At 42.3% G+C, this 27,798-nt stretch overlaps 2 protein-coding genes and 1 pseudogene across 5 annotated transcripts in view; 2 read left to right on the forward strand and 1 right to left on the reverse strand.

Annotated features, from left to right (window-relative positions):
• The first annotated feature begins 1,244 nt into the window (after positions 1 to 1,244).
• Positions 1,245 to 2,939, forward strand: LOC308329755 (nuclear factor 7, ovary-like; annotated as a pseudogene). Its single transcript has one exon. The product of its transcript is annotated as a nuclear factor 7, ovary-like (transcript).
• An 8,099-nt stretch (positions 2,940 to 11,038) lies between these two features.
• Positions 11,039 to 15,301, reverse strand: timm9 (translocase of inner mitochondrial membrane 9 homolog). 3 transcript variants are annotated; one of them, XM_080784681.1, is made up of 4 exons: positions 15,247 to 15,300; positions 13,839 to 13,887; positions 12,365 to 12,460; positions 11,039 to 11,944 (listed from the first exon to the last, which is right to left on the reverse strand). In XM_080784681.1, the coding sequence occupies exons 2-4, from the start codon at positions 13,878 to 13,880 to the stop codon at positions 11,816 to 11,818; spliced, it is 267 nt and encodes an 88-aa protein (XP_080640807.1). In that variant the 5' UTR covers positions 13,881 to 13,887; positions 15,247 to 15,300; the 3' UTR covers positions 11,039 to 11,815. The 3 variants fall into 3 exon arrangements, with proteins under 3 accessions (XP_080640807.1, XP_080640808.1, XP_080640806.1); XM_080784682.1 differs by lacking the exon at positions 15,247 to 15,300 and adding an exon at positions 14,788 to 14,798; XM_080784680.1 differs by having other exon boundaries at positions 11,041 to 11,944; positions 13,839 to 13,890; positions 15,247 to 15,301.
• A 2,757-nt stretch (positions 15,302 to 18,058) lies between these two features.
• LOC308329142 (protein TALPID3-like) overlaps positions 18,059 to 27,798 on the forward strand; it is a gene marked incomplete at its 3' end in the record, with an annotated part of 48,226 nt that continues 38,486 nt past the window's right edge. Inside the window, exons 1-8 of the mRNA XM_080783347.1 lie at positions 18,059 to 18,267; positions 18,826 to 18,875; positions 19,331 to 19,382; positions 19,978 to 20,407; positions 22,492 to 22,645; positions 23,964 to 24,034; positions 25,182 to 25,302; positions 25,864 to 25,981. Coding sequence (XP_080639473.1) covers positions 20,172 to 20,407; positions 22,492 to 22,645; positions 23,964 to 24,034; positions 25,182 to 25,302; positions 25,864 to 25,981 — 700 coding nt within the window. The 5' untranslated portion in view covers positions 18,059 to 18,267; positions 18,826 to 18,875; positions 19,331 to 19,382; positions 19,978 to 20,171. The remainder of the gene's footprint in view (positions 18,268 to 18,825; positions 18,876 to 19,330; positions 19,383 to 19,977; positions 20,408 to 22,491; positions 22,646 to 23,963; positions 24,035 to 25,181; positions 25,303 to 25,863; positions 25,982 to 27,798) is intronic.

The raw sequence follows: 27,798 nt of genomic DNA on the forward strand, positions 1-27,798 counted from the left end.
CAAACTGTTGTGTTGTTGATACAACTGTCTGTCTGTCTGTCTGTCTGTCTGTCTGTCTGTCTGTCTGTCTGTCTGTCTGTCTGTCTGTCTGTCTGTCTGTCCGTCCGTCTGTTCTGTTGCGCCTTGCTCGATCCATTGCTCTGTGGTCGACATGGTTCCCCTCCGGTCTAGACCCTAGCAGTAGCAGGTCAACACAGAGCAACAGATTTCACATCATGCTACACTGGACATCCGACATACGGTCGTGACTCGTGAAACAGCAGAACAAAAAGGGGTAAATGTTTTTTTCCTTGCTCCCACTGTGCAAATGCAAAGAGCAATGAGCATGACTTCACTTGTAAAGTACTAGACTGTAGTTTGTCCTTGTGTGTGCTTGTAGTCTGTAGTGTGTGCGGCGCTGCGGTGCTATACGTGCTAACATAGTTAGACCATTGTAAACATATCCGAATTCTCTCCCCACGTTAGCCCACCTTGCTATTATGAATACGTGTGTGTGTGTGTGTGTGTGTGTGTGTGTGTGTGTGTGTGTGTGTGTGTGAGAGAGACAGAGAGAGACAGACACAGAAAGTTGGACAAACGATTCATCTCATTAGTTGTCTTTAGTAAGCATTCAGAGTTCAGACTCAGCATCAAATGGTTGGTTGCATCATGGGCATTATCCCTCCTGACTCCACTAGAGTGTGCTTTTTGTGCAGGTCCAGTATTATGTGTACCAATTAAGAAGATCCTCGGAATGTGAGCAAAGCACATTTTGGCAGCCAGCCAATCATGTATAACATTACAAAACAACCCACTCTGCTCTCTTACCCTTTTGTTTTTATTATCTACCTCTTTTCCTCAGATGGTCTGAGGTTAGTTTTAGGAATAGTTCTACATTTAGATACATCAACATCAATGACCATGCAGTGTTGACTTCCACCCTATGCTTTCACCTCAATAGCGTTCTACTTATAATTATGTAAATGAAGTGTGTGTGTGTGTGTGTGTGTGTGTGTGTGTGTGTGTGTGTGTGTGTGTGTGTGTGTGTGTGTGTGTGTGTGTGTGTGTGTGTGTGTGTGTGTGTACATTTTGCAACAGGTCTTCTGTGGTGGCGTGTCAAAGCTCCTCCCCCGGCCAGACTCATCTGAGACGATAAGATATGACCAAAGACAAAGCTTGATCAAACAACACAACATTCTTCTAATCTAGGGGAAGAAGAATTGCCACCACTGACATTGTAGTTGTAACTTCACTCGGAGACAAAAATGGCTTCCGTGTCGTCTCTTCCAGAAAATGACTTTTCCTGTCCTGTGTGTCATGACATCTTTAAAGATCCCGTGCTACTGTCCTGTAGCCACAGCTTCTGTATAGCTTGTTTGCAGCAATGGTGGAGAGAGAAGCGTATAAACGAATGTCCAGTTTGTAAGGACATACATTTGGCGGAACATCTACCCCGTAACCTGGCTCTGAAGAACCTGTGTGAGGCCTTCGTACAGGAGAGACATCGGAGAGCTTCAAAACGACCGAGATCTTCGTCGGGGTCCGAGGATCTCTGCAGTCTGCACGCCGAGAGACTCAAGCTGTTCTGTCTGGGGTGTCGACAGCCGGTGTGTCTCGTGTGTCTGCATTCAGAAAAACACGCCAAGCACAGCTTCAGACCCGTCGATGAAGCCGCTCTGGATCACAAGGAGGAAGTCCGGAGATCACTGAAGCCCCTAGTGGAGAAACTGGAGGTCTTTAATGAAGTAAAAAGGAAAAGTAAACTAACAGCAGCACACGTTGAGCGCCAGGCCTGGTGCACAGAGACGCACATTAAGAAAGGGTTTAAGAAGCTTCATCGGGTTTCTACATGACGAAGAGGAGGCCAGGATCACTGAACTGAGGGAGGAAGAGCAGCAGAAGAGTCAGGTGGTTAAGGAGAAGATTGAGGGTCTGAACAGAGACATAAGAGGCCTTTCAAGCGACATCAGATCCATAGAGGAGGAGCTCGGAGCCGAGCCCGTCTCGTTCCTGCAGAACTACGAGACCACAAATGGAACGAGTCCTGCGGTTCACACCGCAGCAGGACCCACAGCCGGCGGTGGTCTCCGGACCGCTGATAGACGTGGCCAAACACCTGGGCAACCTGGCCTTCAGAGTCTGGGACGAGACGAAGGACATCGTCTCCTATACTTTCCTGTCATTCTGGACCCCAACACGGCCTATCCAGGATACGCCCTGTCTGGAGATCTGTGCAGTCCCGGAATCTGCCTAGAGACCATCTGGGGTCTGAGCTTCCCGACAACTTGGAGAGGTTCGACCTGATGCCCATCGTCCTGGGTTCCGAGGGCTTTGACTCTGGGACTCACAGCTGGGACATCGACGTTGTGGACCGCACGGACTGGGAAGTGGGTTTGTTAGCGGAGTCGTACCAGAGGAAGGGAGACCGGAAGGGTAATCATTGGAGAATAATGCTAAGGGGCGGGATCTACACGGCACAGTCCGTTAGTACCGGGGTCACTCACCGGCATAATAGAGGTCCTCCCATTGGAGACGGAACCTCAGAGGATCAGAGTCCAGCTGGACTGTGATGGAGGAACGCTGTCCTTCTCTGACCCCGATGCTGCCGACGCACACATACACACCTTCACGCACACCTTCACCGAGACACTATTTCCGTACATTTTCGATATTGGTGATGGTAGTGACACTGTGAGGATATTGCCGGGTGAGATTAGTGTAACTGTGGAACAATGCAGCTAGACCGTACTGTCTCCGTTGCTTTAAGACATTCAGGGTCATTACTTCTCTCGTGTGTTTGAGAGAGAGTCATTATCTTGTTTTCAAAATGAATATCAAGAATTGTATAAGCAGATTTTCTTTTTTTTTGTAATTCACATTTATGTACATAAAATGCAGGATATTTTGCAGAGAACTTTTAACTCAAAAGTCCACAAGGGCATAATTGTCTATTGCAAAAATGCATCGAAAAAGCAATGTCCCAGGATAATTTTCCAGGACCTTTTTTTTTTTTTTTGGTTCCCCAGTCCAGATGGCCTACAGTTACACCCACAGCACATTGTGCAGACTTATTCTCACCGGCTTGTTTATTCTGTGAATTTAGTTAATCAATATTATGTCAGTCTGTTATATCGTTGGTGAGCAGGATTTGTGAGTTCAATATGAATTTGACCGCATAGAGTTCAGTGAGTCAAATCATAATAAAGACAAATACCGGCACACTTCAAAGTTTTATCCTATTTTGTAATTTACTGTCCAGGTCAGCAGACCTGTGTGTGTGAAGGGGCCCCCAGGGGCCTCCACTCTATCCATTATATAATGTTGGCTATTAAATTGACCCGAGATCAGATTCTAAAAATGTCTTTTACATCCTGATAGTTTTCTGAAAAAGCTATATTTCTATGTCAGTGGTTCTTTGATTTTTCAAAAATAATATTCAAAATAGCTTTAGAAAGGAAAAATAGATACAACAAAACAAAGAAAAAAAAAAAAAAACATAAAACAAAAAAACATACAAACAAAACGGAGAAGCACAACAGAAATAATAATAATAATGTTAATGATAATGATGATGATAATAGGGTGACAGTCCATCATGTTCAATTAGTGCGGTCAGCGTGCCACCCTCCTCCCGACCGATAGGGGTGCGTAGTTGAAAGCCAATGGCAAAATAACAGCTCGGATAAAAATATTATGTAATATGAGCGAGGGGAAGTCGCTCATTAGCCCATATACCGTAAGTACGGTAAAATTCCATCTATTTTCATTTTGCTTGGGTTAAAATAATAATAATGCAAAAAAAAAAATCAATAGTGCATAATGAGACGATTTACATATTTGAATACATTGTCTATTTTAAAACCAGTATGGACACAATGGATGTTTAATAGCAGACATTGTATTAAACTAGCCTACTGTGCTTGACTGTGCATGTAGTGTCTACTGATGGACACTAGATGGCGTCCAAACAGTTCACACAACTTATAAGGTAAGTACAGTAGGCTGATATTAAAAAAGTTCAGGTTCATTTTTTATTTTTTATTCTTTTATTTATTATTTGTGTGTTTTGTTGGAGAGGCGTCAGGTGACTGGGGCCAGTGTGATGACGTATAGTGCATTAATTTAGACTATAGTGTGATGAAGTATAGTGCATTAATTTAGACTAGTGTGATGAAGTATATAGTGCATTAATTTAGACTAGTGTGATGAAGTAGTGCATTAATTTAGACTAGTGTGATGAAGTAGGGCATTAATTTAGACTAGTGTGATGAAGTAGGGCATTAATTTAGACTAGTGTGATGAAGTATTAAGTATATAGTGCATTCATTTAGACTAGTGTGATGAAGTAGGACATTCATTTAGACTAGTGTGATGAAGTAGGGCATTAATTTAGACTAGTGTGATGAAGTAGGGCATTAATTTAGACTAGTGTGATGAAGTAGGGCATTAATTTAGACTAGTGTGATGAAGTAGGGCATTCATTTAGACTAGTGTGATGAAGTATAGTGCATTAATTTAGACTAGTGTGATGAAGTATAGTGCATTAATTTAGACTAGTGTGATGAAGTAGGGCATTCATTTAGACTAGTGTGATGAAGTATAGTGCATTAATTTAGACTGGTGTGATGAAGTAGGGCATTCGTTTAGGAAATAACATCACAAGGTTTCTGATCGACAGCAACGATGATGTATTACTACTTGTGTACTATAACTTATGTTTAGAGCCACAGCCTTATGTCGTTAATTCTAGTCATAGAAAGGAATAGCACTCACGTTATATCCAATAGGATTCTTGTTTATTTTTTCCATCCGGGTGGAAAATGGAAAAGTAAACAAGAATATAACGTGAGTGCTGGTATTATCTTCTACGGACTGTATCTACCAGAACTGTGAACCCATCGCATTATAACTCAACTGAGTGCTTGCTTATCTTCCTTTCTTCAAAATAATTCACTCTACATACGTTTGACCAACCATGCCCTCCTTCCCCTTTAGCACCTTTTAAGGCCACGCACAAATATTAGATTTACTGTAGGCGGCGGCCTATTCATATTTTAACTGGTAACCCCCCCCACCCCCAAACACTAATCTCCAAGCTCACAACGACTCGCATCTAGCAATTTTTCTTGCTTTTCTTATATTATTTGACAGTTTGGCCAATGTTTGACCAGTTTTGAATACTATTTTGTTGGTTGATTACATTTGATGCAGTACTGTCATCTGGGAGACTGACATGACCTGATTCATGTGTGGACCACCCCACAGGTTGAGAACCACCGACTTAGTAGTTGTGTACTGTACAGGAATGTTGTTGTTCACAGAACAGACCTGGTCACACTTTACATCTCAATGCACCCTGGCTGTCTGTGGGTCCCACGACAAGTGGACATACAGGTGTAAATACAGTTGTGTAATACAGGTGTAAATGCACTCCAAGAGTGCATTTTTGGAGGCGGGGAGGAGGGTGAACATGTTGTGACACATTGGTGTCTGTCTGAACCCTTTTTTTTTCATATCAACAGGTCTATTATTTTATTTATTTATTCAGCATTTGAGACATGGACCACAATGCGCCACCCCTTATCCTTAAACTTAAACCTAACCTAGTAATTTTAGTAATTCTAATAAGACTAAAACTATTTTAGCAACTTAGTCTTAGTGTTACTTTTAGTAGCAAATTCTGATTTAAGCTCAGTCTTTGAACAATCCATGGAACTTTAGGCCTGCCTAGGCTACTTAAACTATAGTCTTAGCCAACTAAAAATTAACACTGTTCTGTACTTATACATACAATTGTATAGTACAAAACACTGAAGTCCTTAAACCAGAAACCTACCCCTAAAGTTCCAGGGGTGTCGAATGCAACTTGGGGCGAGGGCCGCATTGGTCAAAAGGTCACTTGATGGGGGCCACAACCAGTTGCGGACGCACGCTCGATGTCTCAGTCAGTCACTGCTATAATATCTATCTATCCATCTATACTCTACTGTAATTAATAAACAATGCAATAAGGATCCCCAACAAAACATCTGAAAGTAAAACATTTCAATTTGAAGTTAGCTGTGGGTTAGACGGAGACAGATGAGAAGAGGCATATTCTCATAAAACCTTACAGTCCATAGAGCCATATCCTGCATCCATGATCACATTTTGTGTTTTAAAACTGCTGTGACAAAGTCTTAAATTTGAATCTTGAAGCTGTATGTAAAGGCAGTGTTAATAACCAGTGTTAATTAAGCAGGTATATGACAACATTTCAGCCAATCAGGGGAGAGTAGCCATCAGCTTAGGCCAACTTTGTCATCACTTACATTTACACTCCTTTGTTCTGTATCCTGACTGCGTTAAAATGTGTATCCCAGTTTCAGTTTCTGAAAATGCAATTTCTGTTTAATAAAAAGCTGGAGACTTGGAGACTCCTGTTACTGAGGGAAAAAACACTCTAGCAATACTATAGACTATAGAGTAGGCCTACTACTTCATCACTGTAGTCTAAATTAATGCACTATACTTCATCACACTATAGTAGCCTAATTTATAGACTAGTATTAAATCATTTAGCATTAAAGGTTCTATGTTCCCCACTTAAAATAAACCTAAACCTAAACCAGAAACCTAAGCTAAGACTAAAGACTAAAAGTAGTTTAGCAACTTAGTCTTAGTGTTACTTTTAGTAGCAAATTCTGATTTAAGCTCAGTCTTTGAACAATCCATTGAACTTTAGGTCTGCCTATAGGCTACTTATACTATCTAGTCTTAGCCAACTAAAAATTAACACTGGAATAAAATAAACTAAAACATAATTGCTCAGACTCTTCAACAAAGATGGCAAAAAACAAATGTTCTTTGTTCTCTACTTATACATACAATTGTATAGTACAAAACACTGAAGTCCTTAAACCAGAAACCTATAACGCTAACCCTAAACCCTATAAAGGTAAGTGGGAACAGACCCTGCATTGATGTAGAGTCTACATCAATGCAGGGTCTGTTCCCACTTACTAGGCCCTATACTCACTGATCATATACAGTCTACATTGTAGACTGTATATGATCAGTGAGTATAGGGCCTACTTGATCACACTACACTGTAGTGACTACAGCATCACACGAAAGCACCAAAAAGCAGCAGATGTTTGGACATAATGAGATATAGTGAGCATAAAAAGTATATAGAATATACAGAGGGGACCAAAATAACGTGGCCAGTGGCCTACATTAATACATGCATGTACAAAAACACAATGCCGAACTGTATACCTATATTCTGAACAAACTGCTGTATAAAAACACCAGCAAGAGAATTGTCTCTGCTCTGTTGTTTAATAGTATGTAGAGTTCTTCAAGACGTGTGTGTTTGTGCTAATCCCCTCCATGTGCAGTATGTGACCATGGCTGCTAAATGCTAATTAATCTCTCTCACACACCACATTCCTGTTCAACTACCTTGCTAAGTATATCAGGACATCAGCCTGATGCCCTCAACACCTTTTGTTTGTCATTTTAATGGCATTGATTCTTGGTAATTTCACATCCTCTGGTTGATTGATGCTTCTATATAATCTGCCACCCAAAACAATTTAAACTATACAGACAATCCAATGTTCCACTTGATAAAAACAAGAATATGCTTTAATAAACATAATCAATTATTTGCCACAAGCAGTAAAATACAGATGAATGGCTTACATTTTGCTAAGTAAAAAGGATAATTTAGTTCAATAACATTTTTCCAAACCGAGGTTGAATTATACACAGTGAAAATAAATGCTGCAATGGTGACAAGCTATTTATTGTTCACTCATTATCAAGGTTATTATACCGGTCGTCTTTTGCATTTTTAGTTTTATTATTCCGTTTTGACTTTATATTTTCAATTCTAGTTTAGTTTTATTATTACTGAATGCATTTCCAGCTGGTTTAATTTACATGTATTTTGAAAGGCTTAATTCGTTTATTTTATTTTGTTTGTTTTGATTAGTTTTTAAGATAGATTTCATACCCACCCGAAATATTCATCGACAAAGACGAATGGCATTTTCTGTGACTCTACTAGTTAGTTGCCTCGTATGTAATATGTATTATATTACCTTTTGTAAAGCCTCAGTTAATCAAATACAGTGTTAAAACGTGAAAGCTCTATAAGCTAATAATCAGTCATCATCAAGTAATAACCATTATATATTTGTTCTCTCTTTAGTAGCTCTTTAAGTAAGTTAAACAGAAAATACACTTTCAGGCAGGTTTAATACACGATTTCGTTCAAAGTGGACAACTGAATATATTGTATCAGACTGTGTGTGCAGACACTCATTTTACCCTTTAGTATTATATTACCTTTTGTAAAGCCTCAGTTAATCAAATACAGTGTTAAAACGTGAAAGCTCTATAAGCTAATAATCAGTCATCATCAAGTAGGCTAATAACCATTATATATTTGTTCTCTCTTTAGTAGCTCTTTAAGTAAGTTAAACAGAAAATACACTTTCAGGCAGGTTTAATACACGATTTCATTCAAAGTGGACAACTGAATATATTGTATCAGACTGTGTGTGCAGACACTCATTTTACCCTTTAGTTTAGCCACTACTATGGGATAGGTGTGATGTGTAGGTAAGCTGTTTTATGCCATGTTTTGAAACGCTATAGGGTTTCAAAACATGACATAAAAGTACCACTAAAGTGGCACTTTGAGGTCATACGTGTGTTCAATCAATTAAACATATTCTCATTCTTATGTCTTTTTTATCACTTCAAGTTTCCAGTTTTCTCTGTCCTGATTTGACGACGCGGTGTCCTGAGCTGTAAATACATGCATTTTCTGTTTAGCGCTGGATTGATGTGGACACCCCCTGTTGCTGAACACACACCCGTAGCAATTATTAGCCTACTATCAACATATTTGAGTGTTGAGTGAGTTGTTTTAACAAGAATAATATCACATACAGAAGAACCTTTAACTTTGGGCCTCACTCATTGGATATGATATGATGTGATGATGATGATGGCCTCATCAAGAGACTCACAAAAGAACCATTAGGGAGTGTTCACATGCCATTAGTAGCCTCATTTACATGCCCATGGAGTGTGTCCGGCGACAGGCTAGAGGAGGACATCAATGACCATGGTGATGGTAATGAAGGGTCAAGGGGGTATGGTCAGACTCAGGTGGTACAGTCTACAACAGCACATATAAAAGGCCTTCAGTTCATTTAGTTGGGACTCAGAGTCGGCTCCACTATGCTACGCCAACAGAGAAGACAACGGCAGCCAAGTCGCTTCAATGACTTCGTGGACCTTCCGCCGCCGCAGAAGAGGACACGGAGGACTGTGGAAGAACGCCACCACACCTCTGAGGCTGAGCACCACAGCAGCAGCCCTGGTGGACGGCACACCCCCAAGGTAGAGAGAGGCCTACTTCAGTTTGGGACTTATTAACAATTTAACCTGTTTTACTTTTGGGGCATGTCAGATTCGGTTTACAATATAGATACATGATGCACATTGCATGCATGATATAACATAATATGCCTATATTATAATACTCATATAATAATGTCATGTGAAAAAGCTACAACTTGCAATACCATTTTTAAGTTTACACTCCTAATTCCTAGTCAGAGATATCTCATCTAGATGTTGTTTTTGACGCAAATCACATCTCAGCATCACTCACCGATTGATGGTTTGTACTTTTGGTTTCGCCCTGCAGGTGCAGCGCAGCGAGCGCGTGCATGAGATAACCATGGACTTCTTCAAGTCGTCTGCCGGGCCTGACCGGTGTGGTGGTGGTGTGGTGACCGTGGTGGAGTCTCCTCTCTGCCCGCGTCTCCCCGTGGAACGTGTCTCCACAGAGCGGCCCGGTTCCACCCTGGACCATGACGACAAACTGTCACTGTCTCCAGAGGAGCAGCTCTCCCCGCCCGGCTCAGAGCGCGCCGTCCAGTATGCAGTGTGTCCAGAGGAGCTGGTCTCTCTGTCCAGCCCGGAGCGGATCGAGTACCTGCTGAACAAACTGGACCAGATCAGGATATACTACGCGTCTCTCAAGACGGAGGTGGCGTCCATCGACCGCCGACGCAAGAAGATGAAGAAGAGGCGGCGCAGAGAAGGTAAAAAAAAAACCCTGTGTGTGGTGTTTAGATCAGTGGTTCCCAAAGTTTTTCATGTCAAGGACTGACAACATTGACACTAATTACCCCCATAAGAGAAGATTTCTACGACTCTAGCAGTGATTTTCAAGCATTTTTATTTCAAGGGCCCCGGGTTTGAATTGGGCTACAGTCCCCCATTTAATGGAATCTGTGGGACTCCAACGTAGCCTATAAAATCAATGTTAATTTAACTCTCAGAGTTACAGACACATAAGAGTCCATTTGGTTCCCAGCTATCATTTAGCTGGGGAACTGGAACTCCCTCCTCGGAGTCGGACGCCACTTTGGGAAACACTGGTTTTGATGTCCAGTAGAAAGTAATAAGAAACACAGTAAATAGTGACGGTTTAAGTAATAATGAACGTTGCTTTTCCTCCTATGTTCCATAGGTTCTACCACTCTGGCCTCCACTTCTGTATCTCCAGGTTCTTCAGACATGTGTTCTTCTCCTTCTCAGAACACAGACACTCAAATGCGTTGAATGTTTCCCAAAGAAGATGAACACACGTGTCTTTTTTTAAATACATGAAATATCTGAAATGATTTATGCTATACGTGATGCATCTCGGTATAGAATTAATGTACAGAAGTTATATATATATATATTTTTTATATAGGCCTATATATATATTTTTTAATAATCGAATATCCACATACGTTCTGTACATATAGAAACAAGTTGTGTTGTAACCTTTTGCTTCAAATGTCTGACTAGCTCATGCCATTTACATTTTTGCAAAGATGAAATGTTACACTCATGCAGGCTCTGTTCAGGTTGTTTTGACCATGTAGGCTATAGGCCTACAATCTGGTAAAGCCAGAGGATGAAATGTATTTCCTGTGCCAATAAAGTCCCTTTAAATTGAATTGATGTGACGATGTGTCACCTGGACGTGGCATTCATTTGACACTATTGTAGCGAATATAGATGAGTGCATGCAGTCTATTAAACTATCAATAAAATTACCTACATTTAAAATATATTTTGGACGGCATTTTCTACACGCCTATTCAGAATACATAAATAGGCCTATAGGCTAGGTATGCTATATCCTAATCTAAAACGTTAATTCATATTCCATTTGCGGGTTGCCATGTTGGCTGGGTTACACTTGCTTGCTTACTCAGGGGAGATAGACTTTTCTTTTTACCTTCACTCAGTACCATACAGATTGGTCAAAAAAATGACATTTTATTAACAAAAACAAAGTTACATAATACAGATTTTTAAGCTTTAGGATCTGGAGACAGACCTGGGATCAAGGCTCTGTTATTAAGTGTCCAGCTGTGTCTCATCTTCTGGGACATTAGACGCCACCTGACCTTCGTGTGAATGTTCTGGAGCGGTTTTATGGCTCTTTTTGACTACAACGTGAACATTTAGGCCAAGGTATTTCCCAGAATATGGATTCACTTTCAATACGCTATGGCTCGCTTTCAAATGATTTCCCCTCTCATCAGGGCCGTGCTCAGGAGGTAGAACTGAACTCAGAGCGTATACTTTCAGAATTGGTCAAACTTAACCACAGAACTTATTGGTTATGGAGGGTTCTGGGTTACCCCGTGTAGACTAAAAAGAGCCATTTGGACGCCCTGACCCCATGTCAAGCCGAATGAAGTCCAGTCCGGTGTCAGGATGTTGTCCCTGGAGGTCCCAGGGCAGGCGGAGGTCGTTGTGGGCTCTACTGACCCAGCAGGCCGGCTTTAGCTGCCAGGGCTTCGTTCTGCTGGATGTGATACTCCTGAAACCTCATGGAGATTCTCTGGGTCATCTTCAGATACTTCTGTAGACAACTCTCAGAGCAGGTCGTCTGACGGAGGAGAGGCAGACAGAAAGTACAGATAGTCACAATTAATACATAATTGTCTAATCTGTATATACAATTATTGTTTAGCCATAATAAAGTTGTCAGTCTTATTTGTTTACTTGTACGTTAAATATTATCAATTAGAAACCCTTTCCAAGTTGATTAGGAAAAATGTTGTACATTTTGATAAAATATGGGTCCTTGAAGGGGTTGAGGTTCCAAGTTAAATCATTGATAGTTAGGAAACGTATGTGAGTAACTAAGAAAGTGGCATCAAATAAGTATAGGTAAATTTCGTGCCATTTGTACTTGGTTTATGGGTGTCCTTGAAATTAAAAAGGTTGAGAACCAGTGATCTATTTGACTCAAATCAATCAAACCACAATTATTGAGACAGTGAGACCATGGTGAACAATGCGTTACCTCCTCTGGCTTCACCTCTCTGGTGGTGAAGTCTTTCACACAATCCATGAAACAGTTCTCTGTCAGCTTGTTGTATGTTCCCAGGAACTCCTTGAACTGCTCACACAACACAACACAACACAACACAACACAACACAACACAACACAACACAACACAACACCCATACCATAAATAATAGATCGAATTCTAATCAAAATGGAAATGGGGAGCTAGTGCAATGAACCTAGAATGGGTGTATCCTATGTGATCAAATTTTATCGGGCCAGTTAAAACTAAGTTGTTCAGCTGCATTGTGAACCAAGACAGTGGGTAAGGTTTTTGGAGAGGCAGGAATAGAAGGAAATTACAGCAGCCATGGCACACCGTGAATAAACATGAAGGAATTACAGCAGCCATGGCACACCGTGAATAAACATGAAGGAATTACAGCAGCCATGGCACACCGTGAATAAACATGCATAGAGGTGGAAAGGATGTTTCGATTTTGACAATATTTCTAAGGACAGGTGGTGAAAAGCAGACTGAATGACCTTTAGAGCTGCCTTTAGACTACATGACCTTCAAAGTAGAAGTAGTAAAAGATGCCATAAATATAAGTGAAGAGTATATACAATTCATGGGTGCCGTGTTAAAACCAAATGTATGGGGGAGCCCAAAAGCAAATGTACTCTGGCTGTAATGGAGCTGACTAGAATGAGAATCCTGGGCCGTCCAAGCGGTCCAGGCACCTAGGCTGGTAGCTCTGATCCATAGCCTTCTACTGCTTCTACGATTCTGCCCTGCGCAGTACAAGGCTATGGGACTTACAATTTTAAATCTCAAATCGAAATCAGACCAGCCTCTCCTCTTTGGCGTAAATAAAAAGAACGTTTTTGCTACTCACCAAAACAAAGGCGGGTTGTGTCAATAGAAAGCCTACTTTCCTTAGTGGAAGCACTCTGAGCCCCCCACCACACGTATAAACTGTACTTTTTGGCCAAAAAGGGATTTTCTTTCACCGGAGGAAAAAGATTCTCTATGAGGCAGTTCTCTGGGCAATATCAGTAGAGGGCGCAGCAGAGTAACTAAAAATGTTTTTTTTCCGGTGGAAACAAAATCCCTTTTTGGCCAAAAAGTACAGTTTATACGTGTGGTGGGGGGCTCAGAGTGCTTCTTTCTATTGACACAACCCGCCTTTGTTTTGGTGAGTAGCAAAAACGTTCTTTTTATTTACACTAAAGAGTAGAGGCTGGTCTGCATTCATGCGAGCGGCGGAAGTTGATAGTAACATAGCTATGGAACAGAGCTACTAGGCTGGTAAGTAATCCAGCCTGACAGCGTGTTGCGGGTTTGAGTCCCGGTCCCGACGAACCTTTGCCGAGTGTCCCATGCTGGGGGCCCCATCTCATCTTCCTGTCAAACTACTGTAAATCTATCAATAAAAGGCAAAAAGCCCCCAAAAAATAGAGAAAATAAAGAATGAGAATCCATTACCTGTTTGATCTGGTCCGACTCAGTCACCTGCGCAGCGGCCATGGTTCTGCTTCTGGGAAGGCACAGGGAAATTAATGACAGACAGCTGGGTTTATTACTGTATAAAAGAACTACTCAAAACTCAGGTTGTCCGAGTTTAGAACCCGCCGCAGTGCTGTCCGGTGAGAACTTAACCGGGATGTCTCTAAACCTCCCAAACAATGATCTCTGGGTTGTAAAGGCCAAGTACCGCTGAGAGAATATATAGGGTCGGCTGAATGCTTGTCACAATGATGATGCCCGCCCATCACAATGATGGTATCCATATATGGAGTATCTACATTGACCCGATGTCAACGCCAGAGGTCTCCATATATGGAACTCTTGTGAGAGGATGTGAGAGTCTTCGTTACAGCCACCCCTAGCCCCTCTCGGAACCCCCTGGGTCAGCCCAATCTATCGTGCCGAACCGGGCTGACCCATGGGGTCCCCGTGCGTTGATGTGTTTTCGTATGGAAATGATAGAACGCTGCAACGCAGACATAAATACCGTCGGATACGTCGTTTCTGCGCCGTTTGAGGGCTTCTGTTCATTTGAGTGATTCAGATTTTAAGAGCTACAACAGAAACCGCTGCGAATTCTCCTGTTCTCTTTGTTTGACCGATTTGGTCGCTTTGATTCTTCTCTTCCTTGTTTATTTACCGTTTATTGTACCGCCTCCCGCTGCGGGGTTGGCTTGTGCGTGGCTACGTTCCTGCCTCTGATCTGCTCTGTCATAGCTATAGGGCCACTATAGCTAGCCAGATAGGCGGTACAATGAGGTGTCAATAAACAAGGAAGGAAGAGAAGAATCAAATTAAGCGACCAAATTGGTCAAACAAAGATAAAAACATACTTAACGGCTTCCGCGGCACAGGAGAATTCACAGCGGTATCCGTTGTAACTTATAGCTCTTAGAATCAGAATCACTCAAACGAACAGGAGCACTCAAACGGCGCAGAAACAACGTATCTAAATATATTATTTATTTATGCGTACCTGGTAGCGGTGGAATAGGACCCCATGATACTGGGTCTCAAAAATGTCAGAAACTTCAGTACCATTGGGTTCTGACTTGTGGGGCTAGCTATGGACCAGAGCTTAACTGTACCAACTGGGAGTGTGCGGGCTGTCTGAATGCACATCAAAATGGGCTGGGGTCTTTGGAATGACAAATTATGTTGAGAATAACACACTGACTACTGACAGCAAGTATGGCTAATGCTAGCTCGTTAGCAATACATTTCAAATGAAACACTGACTGGCGCAACCAACAACCGCACAAATCACCCGAATAGACAGACGAGATTTCCCCCAAATATGACATTAAACAACTGTGTAAAATGAATAGTGCATTTATGAATGAATATGCGTATCAATTAATCAGACCTTTATAACGAACTGGAGCAACAACAGCCCGACCGGTGTGTCTCTGAAGGTCATGTGACACTGACAGATTGTGTTACTGAGAATAGTGTCCGATGTTATGTTGAATAAATGGACAATATCATCGTCAATAATATATACTCTAAGATAATATCCCCCTTTATTGATTGATTATGTATTTATTAATGTATTTAATGTATGTATTTATGTATTTATGTATTTATGTATTCATGTATTTATTTATTTATCAAATGGATGTTGTACAAATATACTTAATAAAGTACATATTTTATTATACACGTCGAATCGATACCTCTCTCTCTCTCTCTCTCTCTCTCTCTCTCTCTCTCTCTCTCTCTCTCTCTCTCTCTCTCTCTCTCTCTCTATTAAAAAAGAAGAACGGTTTATTTTAACCGGGCCGGAAGTAGGAAGTGGTACTCTATTTTCAGTTAGGGAGAGTGTGTTGCAGTTTATTATGGTTTGTTTTGTTGTTGTCACTCAGTAACAGTTGCTCTGTGTGTTTTAATCACGTTTCGCTTCAAGTCTTATAGTCGTAGCTTCTTCCACTATCTGGGTTATTATAAAAACACACACATGTTGTGGTGCAGACAGTGTTATAACTGGGGTTGTAATTGATCTGAATTCGTTCACGAATACAACAAGCTCGCGCATGAAGCGGGAAGTTTGAACGCCTACAGTACACAGCTCGTCAGCCCAGTGCAGGTAAACATTATTATATATATACACTGTTATTAATATGTTATATATTATCAGTCGTTTAAAGTAACTACTGTACTAGTACAGAAAAGCTGTAAAGCTGTTAGCCCCTCTTGGAACCCCCGTAAATGTCAGAAACTTTACGGGGTTCCGAGAGGGGCTATAAAGCTGTCTGAGCTATAGTCTGAGCTATTATTATATTAGTTGTTTTGGTGGCCCCAAAAACATCCCCGTCTATCTATATCTAAGACAAGTAAACGGTGAAAACACCCAACTAGAGCCGACAGGGCATGTTTCTGCAGGTAAACAACATGCAGTGCACCACCACACTACTAGAGCACTATAGTCTGTCTGTCTCTGTCGTGTGAGAACTGTAATACGTAGTTAAAGATTCCCGTTTTTATTTTCATTTTGTTTGTTGGCTGACAACTGTGGAAAATATATTCTTATATATATTAACTTAAGTCATAATGGTGGTACTTGCAGAGCCTGGTATTTTCTGAAGTGCATGGTACTTGTTGAAAAAAGGCTGAGAACCACTGCACTAGAGAAAGTAGACACTGCTCCAGTGGAAGATAGCTGCTGAGGGAAATTGTTGGTAAAATCTATTTATTGTTATATAAACAATTAAAAATTACAGTATGGCAGCCACGTCTATGGTCTTTTTAATGTTTGTTTAGACTCCAAAACAAACATTAATTTTCTGGGGTGGTACTTGGTGAAAAAAGGTTGAGAACCACTGGTTTAGACAGAGCACTTATGACGTAAATCGAATGGCAGCCAAGTCTGGGCTGTTAATGTTCGTTTTGGACAGCAGACAAACAGTCTCACTTCACACGAGTGTGAAATGTTCATGTATTGTTGTTTGTCCTGCACCTTGGCACTCGGATGTGCGTTTACTATCCCTTCTATACAGTTTACATTTTGGGGGCGGCTGTGGCTCCTCGGGAGGTAGAGCAGGTCGTCCTTTGACGTCCAATGATCCATGGGTCGACTGTTCGCCGCTTCACCTCCCAATGTATGAATGAATGAACCATTGTGAAGCGCTTTGAGCACTTGGAAAAAGGGCCATAAAAAATGCCATTCATTCATTATTTCAACAAGGAAGGGTGTGCCCCTAAACATACTGGGCACCTATAGGAGTGGGCACTAGGGAAAACTGGGCACCTAGGAGAAGTGGGCACTAGGGAAAACTGGGCACCAAAACAGACTAGTGGGCACCATGCCTCGGAAGAGTTGGCTCTTAGAAAATCTATCCTCCAAGTGCCAAGAATTTTATTATATGACACAGAGAATAAATAAACCTATATCTAAGGGCTTAGCAGTGGTGGCCAGTTTCTGGTTCAATCAACTATTTTAAGCCTATAATCAAGCCATCCAGGGTCCTGGGCGAATCATGACCATTTAATTCCGTGAAAAATGCATATACATTTGAATACTTAATTATACGATATAATTATATTTAATACATAGCCTTTGTTTTGCAATATTCAACGTTTCGGTGTGAAACGGTACGAACTGACGTTTGTCAGGCTATCTTTGTCAAGATAGCCTGACGAAGGTCTTATGGAGCTGTGGTTTCCCATTAAAGCCTTTTAACTGCATTCGAAGACAGTGTGCGGGACTTTATTGTATCTTTCTTGACATTTCGACTTTGCCTTCATGTCAAGGGAAGGGTTATGCACTCGGACGAAGACTCCAGCTGCAGTTCTGACGCCGCGGCGGTTCTGATCCGCTCCACGCGGACCCTGTTCCCCGACCGGGGCCACGAGTCCCAGAGGACCCTGTTCCCAGACCGAGGCCACGAGTCCCAGAGGATCCTGTTCCCCGACCGGGGCCACGAGTCCCAGAGGACCCTGTTCCCCGACCGAGGCCACGAGTCCCAGAGGACCCTGTTCCCCGACCGAGGCCACGAGTCCCAGAGGACCCTGTTCCCCGACCGAGGCCACGAGTCCCAGAGGACCCTGTTCCCCGACCGAGGCCACGAGTCCCAGAGGATCCTGTTCCCCGACCGAGGCCACGAGTCCCAGAGGACCCTGTTCCCCGACCGAGGCCACGAGTCCCAGAGGACCCTGTTCCCCGACCGAGGCCACGAGTCCCAGAGGACCCTGTTCCCCGACCGAGGCCACGAGTCCCAGAGGATCCTGTTCCCCGACCGAGGCCACGAGTCCCAGGCGGGATTGGGTTCAGTGACGCCAACACCCTCCAACGCGGTTCCGGCGCAGTTACCTGTTCAGTCGCTGCCCGAGCACCACCGACCCGCCAGGATAGAAGAACTCAAACAACCACTGCAGAAAGTTGACCAGGGTTTGTACATGCACGCACGCACACACACACACACACGCACACGCACACGCACACGCACACACACACACACACGTCACACACACAACCGCCACTCTCCCAGTAATGTTAGCCACAATCTGTACGTTTTATGCGCACTCCTAACACTTAACACGTCTCAATAGAAGAGTAAAACACGTTCAGGCCCACAGACATCTTTAAATTAAAATAAAAGACACCTCGTGGTGTGTATGTTTACATGTCAAAACTGCATCGCCCCCCACACAATCGATATAGCAGCTTCTGTATCGATTCATATATCGATTTGTCGCCATATCAATTCCACCTACCACTAACTCCGTCTCCAACCACTGCACAAGAACAAGTTATATTGTATTGACATGCTCTCTCTTACCACACAGATTGGCAAAAATTACGGCTATTCATTTTAGATCAAACCATTTGAGCTGTCAAATGTTGATGACTAGGGTTCATTCATGCCATTTACCCCCAGCTTGCACTTTGTACACCGCGTGTGATTAAAGCCTCCATTGAATCGTAACATTCCTTCCTTAACCGCAGAGAGAAAACAGAACAGATCAGTGACGTTCGGAGCCACCAAAGAAAACCAGGTATTTCACACCTATTGTGTCTTTGAGGAATGGAAGAATACTTTATAATTCTTCACTGCTTTATTATAGTATTATAAATGATATGAATTCGGCTGTTAAAATGTAGCTGAATAATTGAATTGAATCGAATCATAACATACTGGAATGAACTGAAAGCATGCAGCGCTGGGTTTCCAGTAATGTCAAGTATATAGTACCATGAGTCATAATCACAATAAGCTAAATAGAGAAAGCGTGAACATTTGACAGACAGATGGTACACCCCTGCAATAGTTGAATCCTGCGATGAATAATTTAATTTGTGAGCTTGATTCAAATGGAAGAAGCTGTGAGCTTGTAGATCGGCTATTTTCGGTCCACAAAACACCGGCACACAACCAAGTACTCGTGTTTGAGGGTCTTGTGTGTGTGTGTGTGTGTGTGTGTGTGTGTGTGTGTGCGCGCGCGCTTTGCAGGATCCTGTCAGACATAAGAGACTGCTCACAGACAGACAGTCCTCTGCTCGGGGTAAGATTGTGTCAGCTTACTCATGAACTAGTATGTTTAACTAAACTGTTAACTAATCTGTCAACTAAACGTTTTACCCATTAAATTGTACTTGAAGATGTAGCTGTTAATTCAATGGTTAACTAAACTGCTAAATGAACCTGTTAATGACTTGGCTCCTATAAAAAATCACACCCGTGTGAAGTGAGGGGTGCTCTTATCATCATACGTCATCATAGAACACATACATCATCTCATTCCGGCCAATCACAATTTGCGTCCTCACTGCTTACACAAACACTCAATAATGGCCATTCATTATCAATGGCATTTAATGTTTGTGTTGGGAGAATAACTTAAAACTGTCCATTCATTATCAATGGCATTTAATGTTTGTGTTGGGACAATGACGTAAAACTGGCCATTCATTATGAATGGCATTTAATGTACACACACACACACACACACACACACACACACACGCCCTCAAAGCTGGACATAGGTGGGGCTAGTGCCCCTTAAAATCTTATGGTTAATTAGCTTGATCAGTGTGCAGCTATATATGAAACTAAACCTTCATTTAATTGCAACCTTTCCCTGGATTTGGTTCTCCCAGGAGCTGGTACTCCCAGGAGAGCTGGTACTGGTAGGGGAGCTGGTTCTGCCAGGGGAGCTGGTACTGCCAGGGGAGCTGGTACTGCCAGGGGAGCTGGTACTGGCAGGGGAGCTGGTTCTGCCAGGGGAGCTGGTTCTGCCAGGGGAGCTGGTTCTGGCCCACTAACTGCATCTGGTCTCAGAGCTGGTTCTGCCATGGGGGGAGCTGGTACTGGCCCAGTAACCGCTGCATCCGGTCTCGGAGCTGGTTCCGAACCCGTAGCTGGTTCTGTTCTGGAAGCCGGTTCCGTCTCAGTAGCTGGTACTGCCAGGGGAGCTGGTTCTGATGTGGAAGCTGGCTCTGGTGTGGAAGCTGCTCCAGGCTCTGAGGTCCTGATCTCCCACTACCCTGCAGGAGAGAGAGGAGTGGTCCTGGCAGCTCTGAACAAGAGGTATGTATACTAGTCCCTACTAGTTGTTGTCTCTTCTGTTGCCATGTCTCCTCCCTGACCCTGGTCCCTGTCTGTCTTCAGTCCTCCCTGTTCTGATGATCTGTGTCAGTGGTTTTCAACCCTTTTCATATCAAGGCCGTCATTATTTCTTCGGCATTTGAGCCACGGACCACCATTTATTTGATGAGATTCAGCCTCAGACTTAGAATATTTTGTTGTCGTTGGATAATTAATATATATATATTTTTTTTTAAATAATATTTCGTCCACAATTCCATGCAGTGTTGATGTTGGCACCATATGGGAGAGATATTAACAGGCAAACTGTTGGTCAAAAGTATCAATTCTTCTACATTCTCAAATTGTTCCGACTTCTTGTAAATTAATGAATGCAGATGTATAACAGTAATCTAACTCCTGACTGAGAGCAAAAAATGAAGGTTTAATTTTACGCTCGCAACAGTTAAAGATCTATTAAGGGTCCATTTGGTTACCAACTCGCCATCATTTTACTAGTAGTACACCCCTGTAGTTACACCCCTGGACTTGCGTCACTCACGGCATAAAATGCCGTGAGTGACGCAAGTCCAGGGGTGTGTAGGTGACTAAATATGACTAAAAACAAACTAATTGAAGTTTTATTCAAAAGACTATATGACTAAAACTGAATAAAAATGTGCTGTCAAAATCAACACTGGAACAAGAACCACCAGGGTGTTGTGGTTGGAGACCTCCAGCAGGGGGCAGAAAATGTCCACTTTCAATCGTTTCTACTGATCTACATTATCATGTCTCTGGTCTAATTCAGTGGTTCCCAAACGTTTTCATGTCAAGGACCCCCAAATTGACACCCAATTAGCCCGCGGACCCCCATTTGAAAATATATGCCAGGGACCCTCATATAAGAGAAGACTTTTACGCCTTTAGCAGTGATTCTCAACGCGTTTAATCTCAATGACCACCCAGTTTGACATGCATATTAAGTCTACCATTTAATGGCATTTCTATTTCTGGGACCCCAATTTATATTGTAAAAGCAATGTTAATTTTTAGAGAGGGTTTGCTGGTTTTTATTATTTATTTTTAGTGTTAATTTTTTCTGCCCTTTTCCTGCACCTGACAAATAAGTCAGAGTAAGTATTGTGTAATTAAAAACTCAAGAAAAGATAGCGTTCCAAAAAAGATTATTCAGTTATTATTGAGTTACTTATAAATAACTTGGCAAAAATGAATGGCGTTTTGTCTATCATTTCAGTTCGTTTTAGTAAACACACAATACAGTTACAGTTAGTTATCGTTTTTTTTTTTTTTAAGTTTTTCTTTAGTTTTAGTTTACTATAATAACCTTGCTTCTGGCTATTCATTATTATTATGCTTCTTCATATTAAGCCACACAATCTTCAGAATATTCTGGCATTTTGCAGAGAGACAAATCAGGAGAAAATCAACTTGGTTATCGTCCGACCTTTCTCTGTCCCAGCAGCAATGCACTCTGGTGATGTAGAGCGTCACAGTCCCGCCCCCTTTCGTGACGACGAGCGCTCCGGAAGAAAAAACCCAATTCATTTTTCCAATAGGCGTTTCATAAAGTATTTATTTAAAGACCTGTAAAGCCTAGGCCAACTTGGATCATGACAACACAATGTTTTGGGACGGAGAAATAATTAGAAAAAATAAAAACAACAAAATAAGTACCCTGCACTTTTTTTTTCTTCTGTCAAATTTTTTGTTCGGCCCAAAAATTGTGTTTGAGTTGTCACGATCCGAGTTGACTTTGACCGAAGCTCACAGGTCATTAAATAAATACTTCGTGAAATGTCTACGGGAAAAATGAATTAAATTGGAAATTGTCTGCTCGTCGGGGGGGGGGGGGGACACGGGACGGGACTGCGGCGCTCGCATCCAGCACAGTAATCACGTGACGTTCAGGAGATGATCCGACGCCCCGGACGGCGGCGGCCAGTTACGAGAGCATTCATTCGTTCGTGTAGCGGTGAAGCGTATACCGCGCAGGCCACGGTTGAGTATCTCTCTACATTAAAGCATCTTTGGTTCCACTTCTCGCTGCTCCCTGTTGCACTCAGGTCTCAGAGCGCCCCCATGAGGAGGGAGGTGAAAGTGCAGCTGTTGGAGCCCGGAGCTCTTGGTCAGAGGAAGGAGTCGACGACGGACGTCCCTGCAGGACTGGGCGCCATGGTAACGGCCGCCGCGGTGGCCGCTACAGCTCCTCTGGTCAAGGTACATTCATATGTAGGGCTGTATTAAGCCATTGATGACTGAGAATTGATTCTACAAAATGTCTTTCCAAATCACGACAGTTTTGCTCTCAATGTCAGCTCCAAAGTTATATGTAATTGGCCGCAGACCCCCGTCTTACAATTACAATTTACAATTTAGGCATTTAGCAGACGCTCTTAATCCAGAGCGACTTACATTAAGCAAGGACAAAAAAGCATGGGAATACATCACATAAAAAGCATTTATCATGAAACATTCGTAAGCTAAGAAAGTAACAGTGGAATATCTATATAATTAAACTATACATATATACTATACTATGCTATACATATGTACTGTACTATGACTACATATAATGCAATTATAGTGCTGTCTACATAACATGCTATAAGTCTGTATCAAATGCTATCTAAGTCTACAGAAATGGGGGGTAGAAAAAATATGTTGTTCCAGGGACCCCCCCAGAAGCAAAGATTTGAGTTAAAAACATTGACTCTGAAAGAATTTATATTAACGATACACTAACTGCAACGATAAAATCAATTTTAAGTTCTTAACATAAACAATCAAAGTATATCCATATGTGAATGGCAACATCGTCAACCATGTATTGTATAGCCCTAATAATGTGAGTATAAATTATACATAAGTTAGTCACTGTCAGGTGGAACCCCATTATTTATTTGTCAATTCAAGAAATAAATCTGTGTTCCAATGGATCCAATGTAGTTATTATTTAGTCACCAGCTTTATTGCAGGAAAATCGAGATTCAAATGTGAATCTTGTTTTTCCTCACGATTCTCACACGATTCTCATTTTTTCCATGAAAATAATTATTGTCTTTAGTCTGTAGTTGCTGAACATTACTACATTCAAAATGTGGCACCTGGAGCCAACTACTGTGGCTTTAGTTTAAAACGGACAAGTGCTTGAATTAAACCTCTCTTAAAGTCTCTCTCCTTGTAGCAAACTAAATATGAATTTTACATCCAACTAGTACTGCACGATACTTGCCCATTTCATGTAGAAATGAGATCGCATAGGTGTCTATATCTAGATCGTGATCTTTTTCCGATTAATCGTGCAGCACTAGTGCGCCCCATTGTGAGCTTGCAGAAGATCGGCTATTGTTGCTGCTTTTGCAAGACGCTTTGTACGAAGTAGGGGGTTAAGTACTGTACGTTGAAATATGGAGATACAGTACATCTACATGGTTCCTGCCCGGCAGCAGCAACATGCTTATTATTTACCGTAGTGTATTTTTTTAATGTACATGTTTATTTAATTTAGTATTAATACTAGTATTGTGTGTGACAGGCTCAGGGTAACCTGGAGATGACGATGTCTCAAGTAGCAGATAGTTTGAGGACGCTGGTGGTCACAAACAGGTAGGACACACACACACACACACACACACACACACACACACACACACACACACACACACACACACACACTGGTAGGACAGACTGAACAATAGCCTGCTTTATATTGATGCCTTATTGTTATTTTTGATAATGCCTTGAGTTGCGCGAATTATGCGCATCATTTCCGATTGTCATTCATTCATATTGTTTGAATGATCTGTGTCGGACTGTCAGTCAGTACTAATGTGGGAACACAACCTGATGATGATAATAAAAAGTTCACGTCACAGGTTGTACAGGTCATTTTTTGTGCAAGCTCCATTATTTTCAGAAAGAAGAATTTAAAAAGGAGAGGGGAAGGCAGGGGAGCAAAGAGAAAATAGAATCAAACGGTAAAGAAAAACATGAGAGGTACATACATTATGTGAGATTAAACAAAACTTCTAATGAATATTCCAGTTTTAGGAAAACTGGAATATCAATAGGTCTTAAAGGAGAGTTCCATGCTAGAAGGCTTTCTTACCTTTCTTTGTAGTTGTTACGTCCCGACTCCCCACCAAAGAGGTCCATGTGTTATTTTGTGCAAAATCGCATTTTTGGCTATTTCCCCTACCATAAGCCCTCAATGAATTGAATTGAATTGAATGGGGCATTGGGGTGTTGTGCTAATTCGCGTATTTCCATCGCTCAAAAATCTTTTTTTGTATATACGTATCCTCTCTTCATAATGTAAATTGTATCCCAAGCGGCACACTTTACTATTTATTTCAATGGAAATAAGCATATTAGCACAAAAACACAACCCCCATTGAGGGCTTATATTAGGGGAAATAGCCAATAATGTACTTTTGCACAAAATAACACCTGGACCTCTTTGGTGGGGACGTAACAACTACAAATAACACCTGGACCTCTTTGGTGTGGACGTAACGACTACAAATAAAGCCTTCTAGCATGGAATTCTCCTTTAAGATATCTACATGTACAGTTAACAGCAGGTTAACAGCTACATGACATTAGAATGATTAGATATTAAGGCGCAAAAGTGTGTCGGCACGTTTAGCTGTTGTCAGCCCCACACAGAGTCTGAAGAGGTGAGTTTTCAGACTGTGGTTAGAATAACTTTGGATTGATCCTGGACATGTGACCTCCTCCCGGTGCTGTGCAGGGAGGAGGGAGTGCTGCGGAGGAGCAGAGAGGAGGAGGACAGAGTGTCACACAGGCTGGAACAACATCTCAACAGACTGGAAGAACTGGAGAAAATGCAACAAAGCCACTTAGAACTGCAGGTACACACACTGGAGTATTGACTGACTGGTTAACTCACTGACTAGTTCACTCACTGACTACCAGTTTACTGGCTGTTAACTTACTGACTACTAGTTTACAGGCTGTTGACTTACTGACTACTAGTTTACAGGCTGTTGACTTACTGACTACTATTTTACAGGCTGTTAACTTACTGACTACTAGTTTACAGGCTGTTGACTTACTGACTAGTTTACAGGCTGTTGACTTACTGACTACTATTTTACAGGCTGTTGACTTACTGACTACTATTTTACAGGCTGTTGACTTACTGACTACTATTTTACAGGCTGTTAACTTACTGACTACTATTTTACAGGCTGTTGACTTACTGACTACTATTTTACAGGCTGTTAACTTACTTGCCTACTAGTTTACAGGCTGTTGACTTACTGACTACTATTTTACAGGCTGTTAACTTACTGACTACTAGTTTACTGGCTGGTTTAACAGCTAATCTCTGGCACAGTGTGATGACGACACCATAATTAACTAGACTGTTTTATTCGCTCCCACTGACTGGCTGCCTTTCCTCCAATCAGAGCCGGCTCCTGAGCTCGTCCCTGGGCGTGGTGGTGACAGGCCCTGTGACCCCTGACCCCTCGCTACCAAACCCTCCAGCCAACCGGCATGCATCAGAGGCCACGCCCAGTCACACAGGTACCCGCATCGCAAACAACGATATTGGTGCTTCTTTTTTCATGTCAATCCGCCCGGGTGAATCATCATACAGTAAAGTAGGTCAGAGAGGCTTATTGTCGGTATCGGCCAAGAATGTGGGAGTCTATCCTCGCTGCAATGTGCTATAGACCCCTGGGAGAGGCATTACTGAGGCCACACCTACCACCAGCTCCCAGTACTTTCCTGCGCGACTTGCCGCACCCCAAGTGGCACGGTGAAAAAGTGATGCATGTGCATACTCTCCATTACTGCTAAATGTCATTCACCAGCAGTAAAATCAGTTCAAGGGCTTGTGTTGTGTGCGTGCTGTCTTCCCCATGTTTTTGGTTGGTTCCCTGTGATGATTCAAGGAGTCAAGTTGGACGCCTTTGCGTTAGTTAAAGGACAACTTTAGTTTTTTTCAACCAAGGTTCATGTTTTAGGTTGTTATTAGAGAAAGTAAAAGGTGAGTGTAATTATTTTTTCATTTGCTGCTTTCTTTCGTTTTAGGGATTTTAGCTGTTTTTGAGGGGTGCATACTTAGTTTAGACTAGTCATTGGTTAGACATGGGTTAAGGTTAGGTTTAGGTGTGCTGCCCTGTGGGAGGTTAGGTTTAGGGTGAGGGTTTGAGATAGGTTGTAGTTGTAGGACTAATGACTGGTCTAACCAATGACTAGTCTAAACCAAAAACTGTCTAAACTAAGTACTGCACCTGTTTTTGACAGGGGGGCGGGGGCATTCGAGCACGGGGCTAAATATGTATTTCTTTACAACATTTTATAGCGATTCCTTTTTTTATTCTTTACTACTCGACCCCAATAAATTACATTTGGCCACAAAAGATCAAGAGATCTACTGAATGTGTCAAACTGACATATTGAGCCTATGACACACAGTGAGTAGGCTACCTTCACATTCAGTAGATCCTGGGAGCTTCTGTGATGCTCGAATGCCCCCGCCCCCCTGTCAAAAACAGCTAAAATCCCTAAAACGAAAGAAAGCAGCAAATAACAACACTCATCTGTTACTTTCTCTCATAACAACCTAAAACATGAACCTTGGTTGAAAAAAACGAAAAGACAACTTTATTAGAAAACAAGTAAAATAATGAGTAAAACCAATACACATGTAGAACTGTACATGTAGCAGGTTAAAAACACATCAGCTCGGGAAATGCTGTTCTGAACAGGTGGGGTTTTCAGTGCGGTTTTGAAGGTGGGGGGCGAGGGGGCATCCCGGATCTGTTTGGGGAGGGCATTCCAGAGGGGGTATAGTATAGGGGGCCGGGGCGGCCACGGAGAAGGCCCCGTGGCCCCAGGTTTTGAGCCTGATCTTCTTGGGGATCACAAGGGAGGCCGGCGTCGCTGGACCTGAGGGAGGAGCGGGATGGTTTGTGAGGATCGAGGAGGACGGAGAGGTATAGGGGGGGAGGGCCAGGTTGTGTAGTGACCTGTAGGTGGTGAGGAGTAGTTTGAATTCAATTCTGTGTTTTGACGGGGAGCCAGTGGAGGTCACGGAGGACTGGGGTGACGTGGTCTCTGGAGCGGGTGGAGGCTGAGTTTTGGACGTATTGTAGTTTGTTGAGAGTCTTTGCGGTGGTGCCGTGATAGAGGATGCTGTTGCGGTATAGTCCAGTCGGGATGAGATGAAGGCGTGAATGAGGGTTTCGTCAGCTGAGGGTGTCGGGGAGGGGCGGAGTCGAGACGGGCGATGTTTTTAAGGTGAAAGAATGCCGTTTTTGATGGAGGGGAAAGGAACTGGTTGGAATAACGTGTTCCTTCCACGCGCTACGTCCAACCAGGGAAACTCCCCCCCT

The sequence above is a fragment of the Protomyctophum bolini genome (assembly GCF_963924005.1).
Source record: "Protomyctophum bolini genome assembly, chromosome: 15".
Lineage (NCBI taxonomy): Eukaryota > Metazoa > Chordata > Actinopteri > Myctophiformes > Myctophidae > Protomyctophum > Protomyctophum bolini.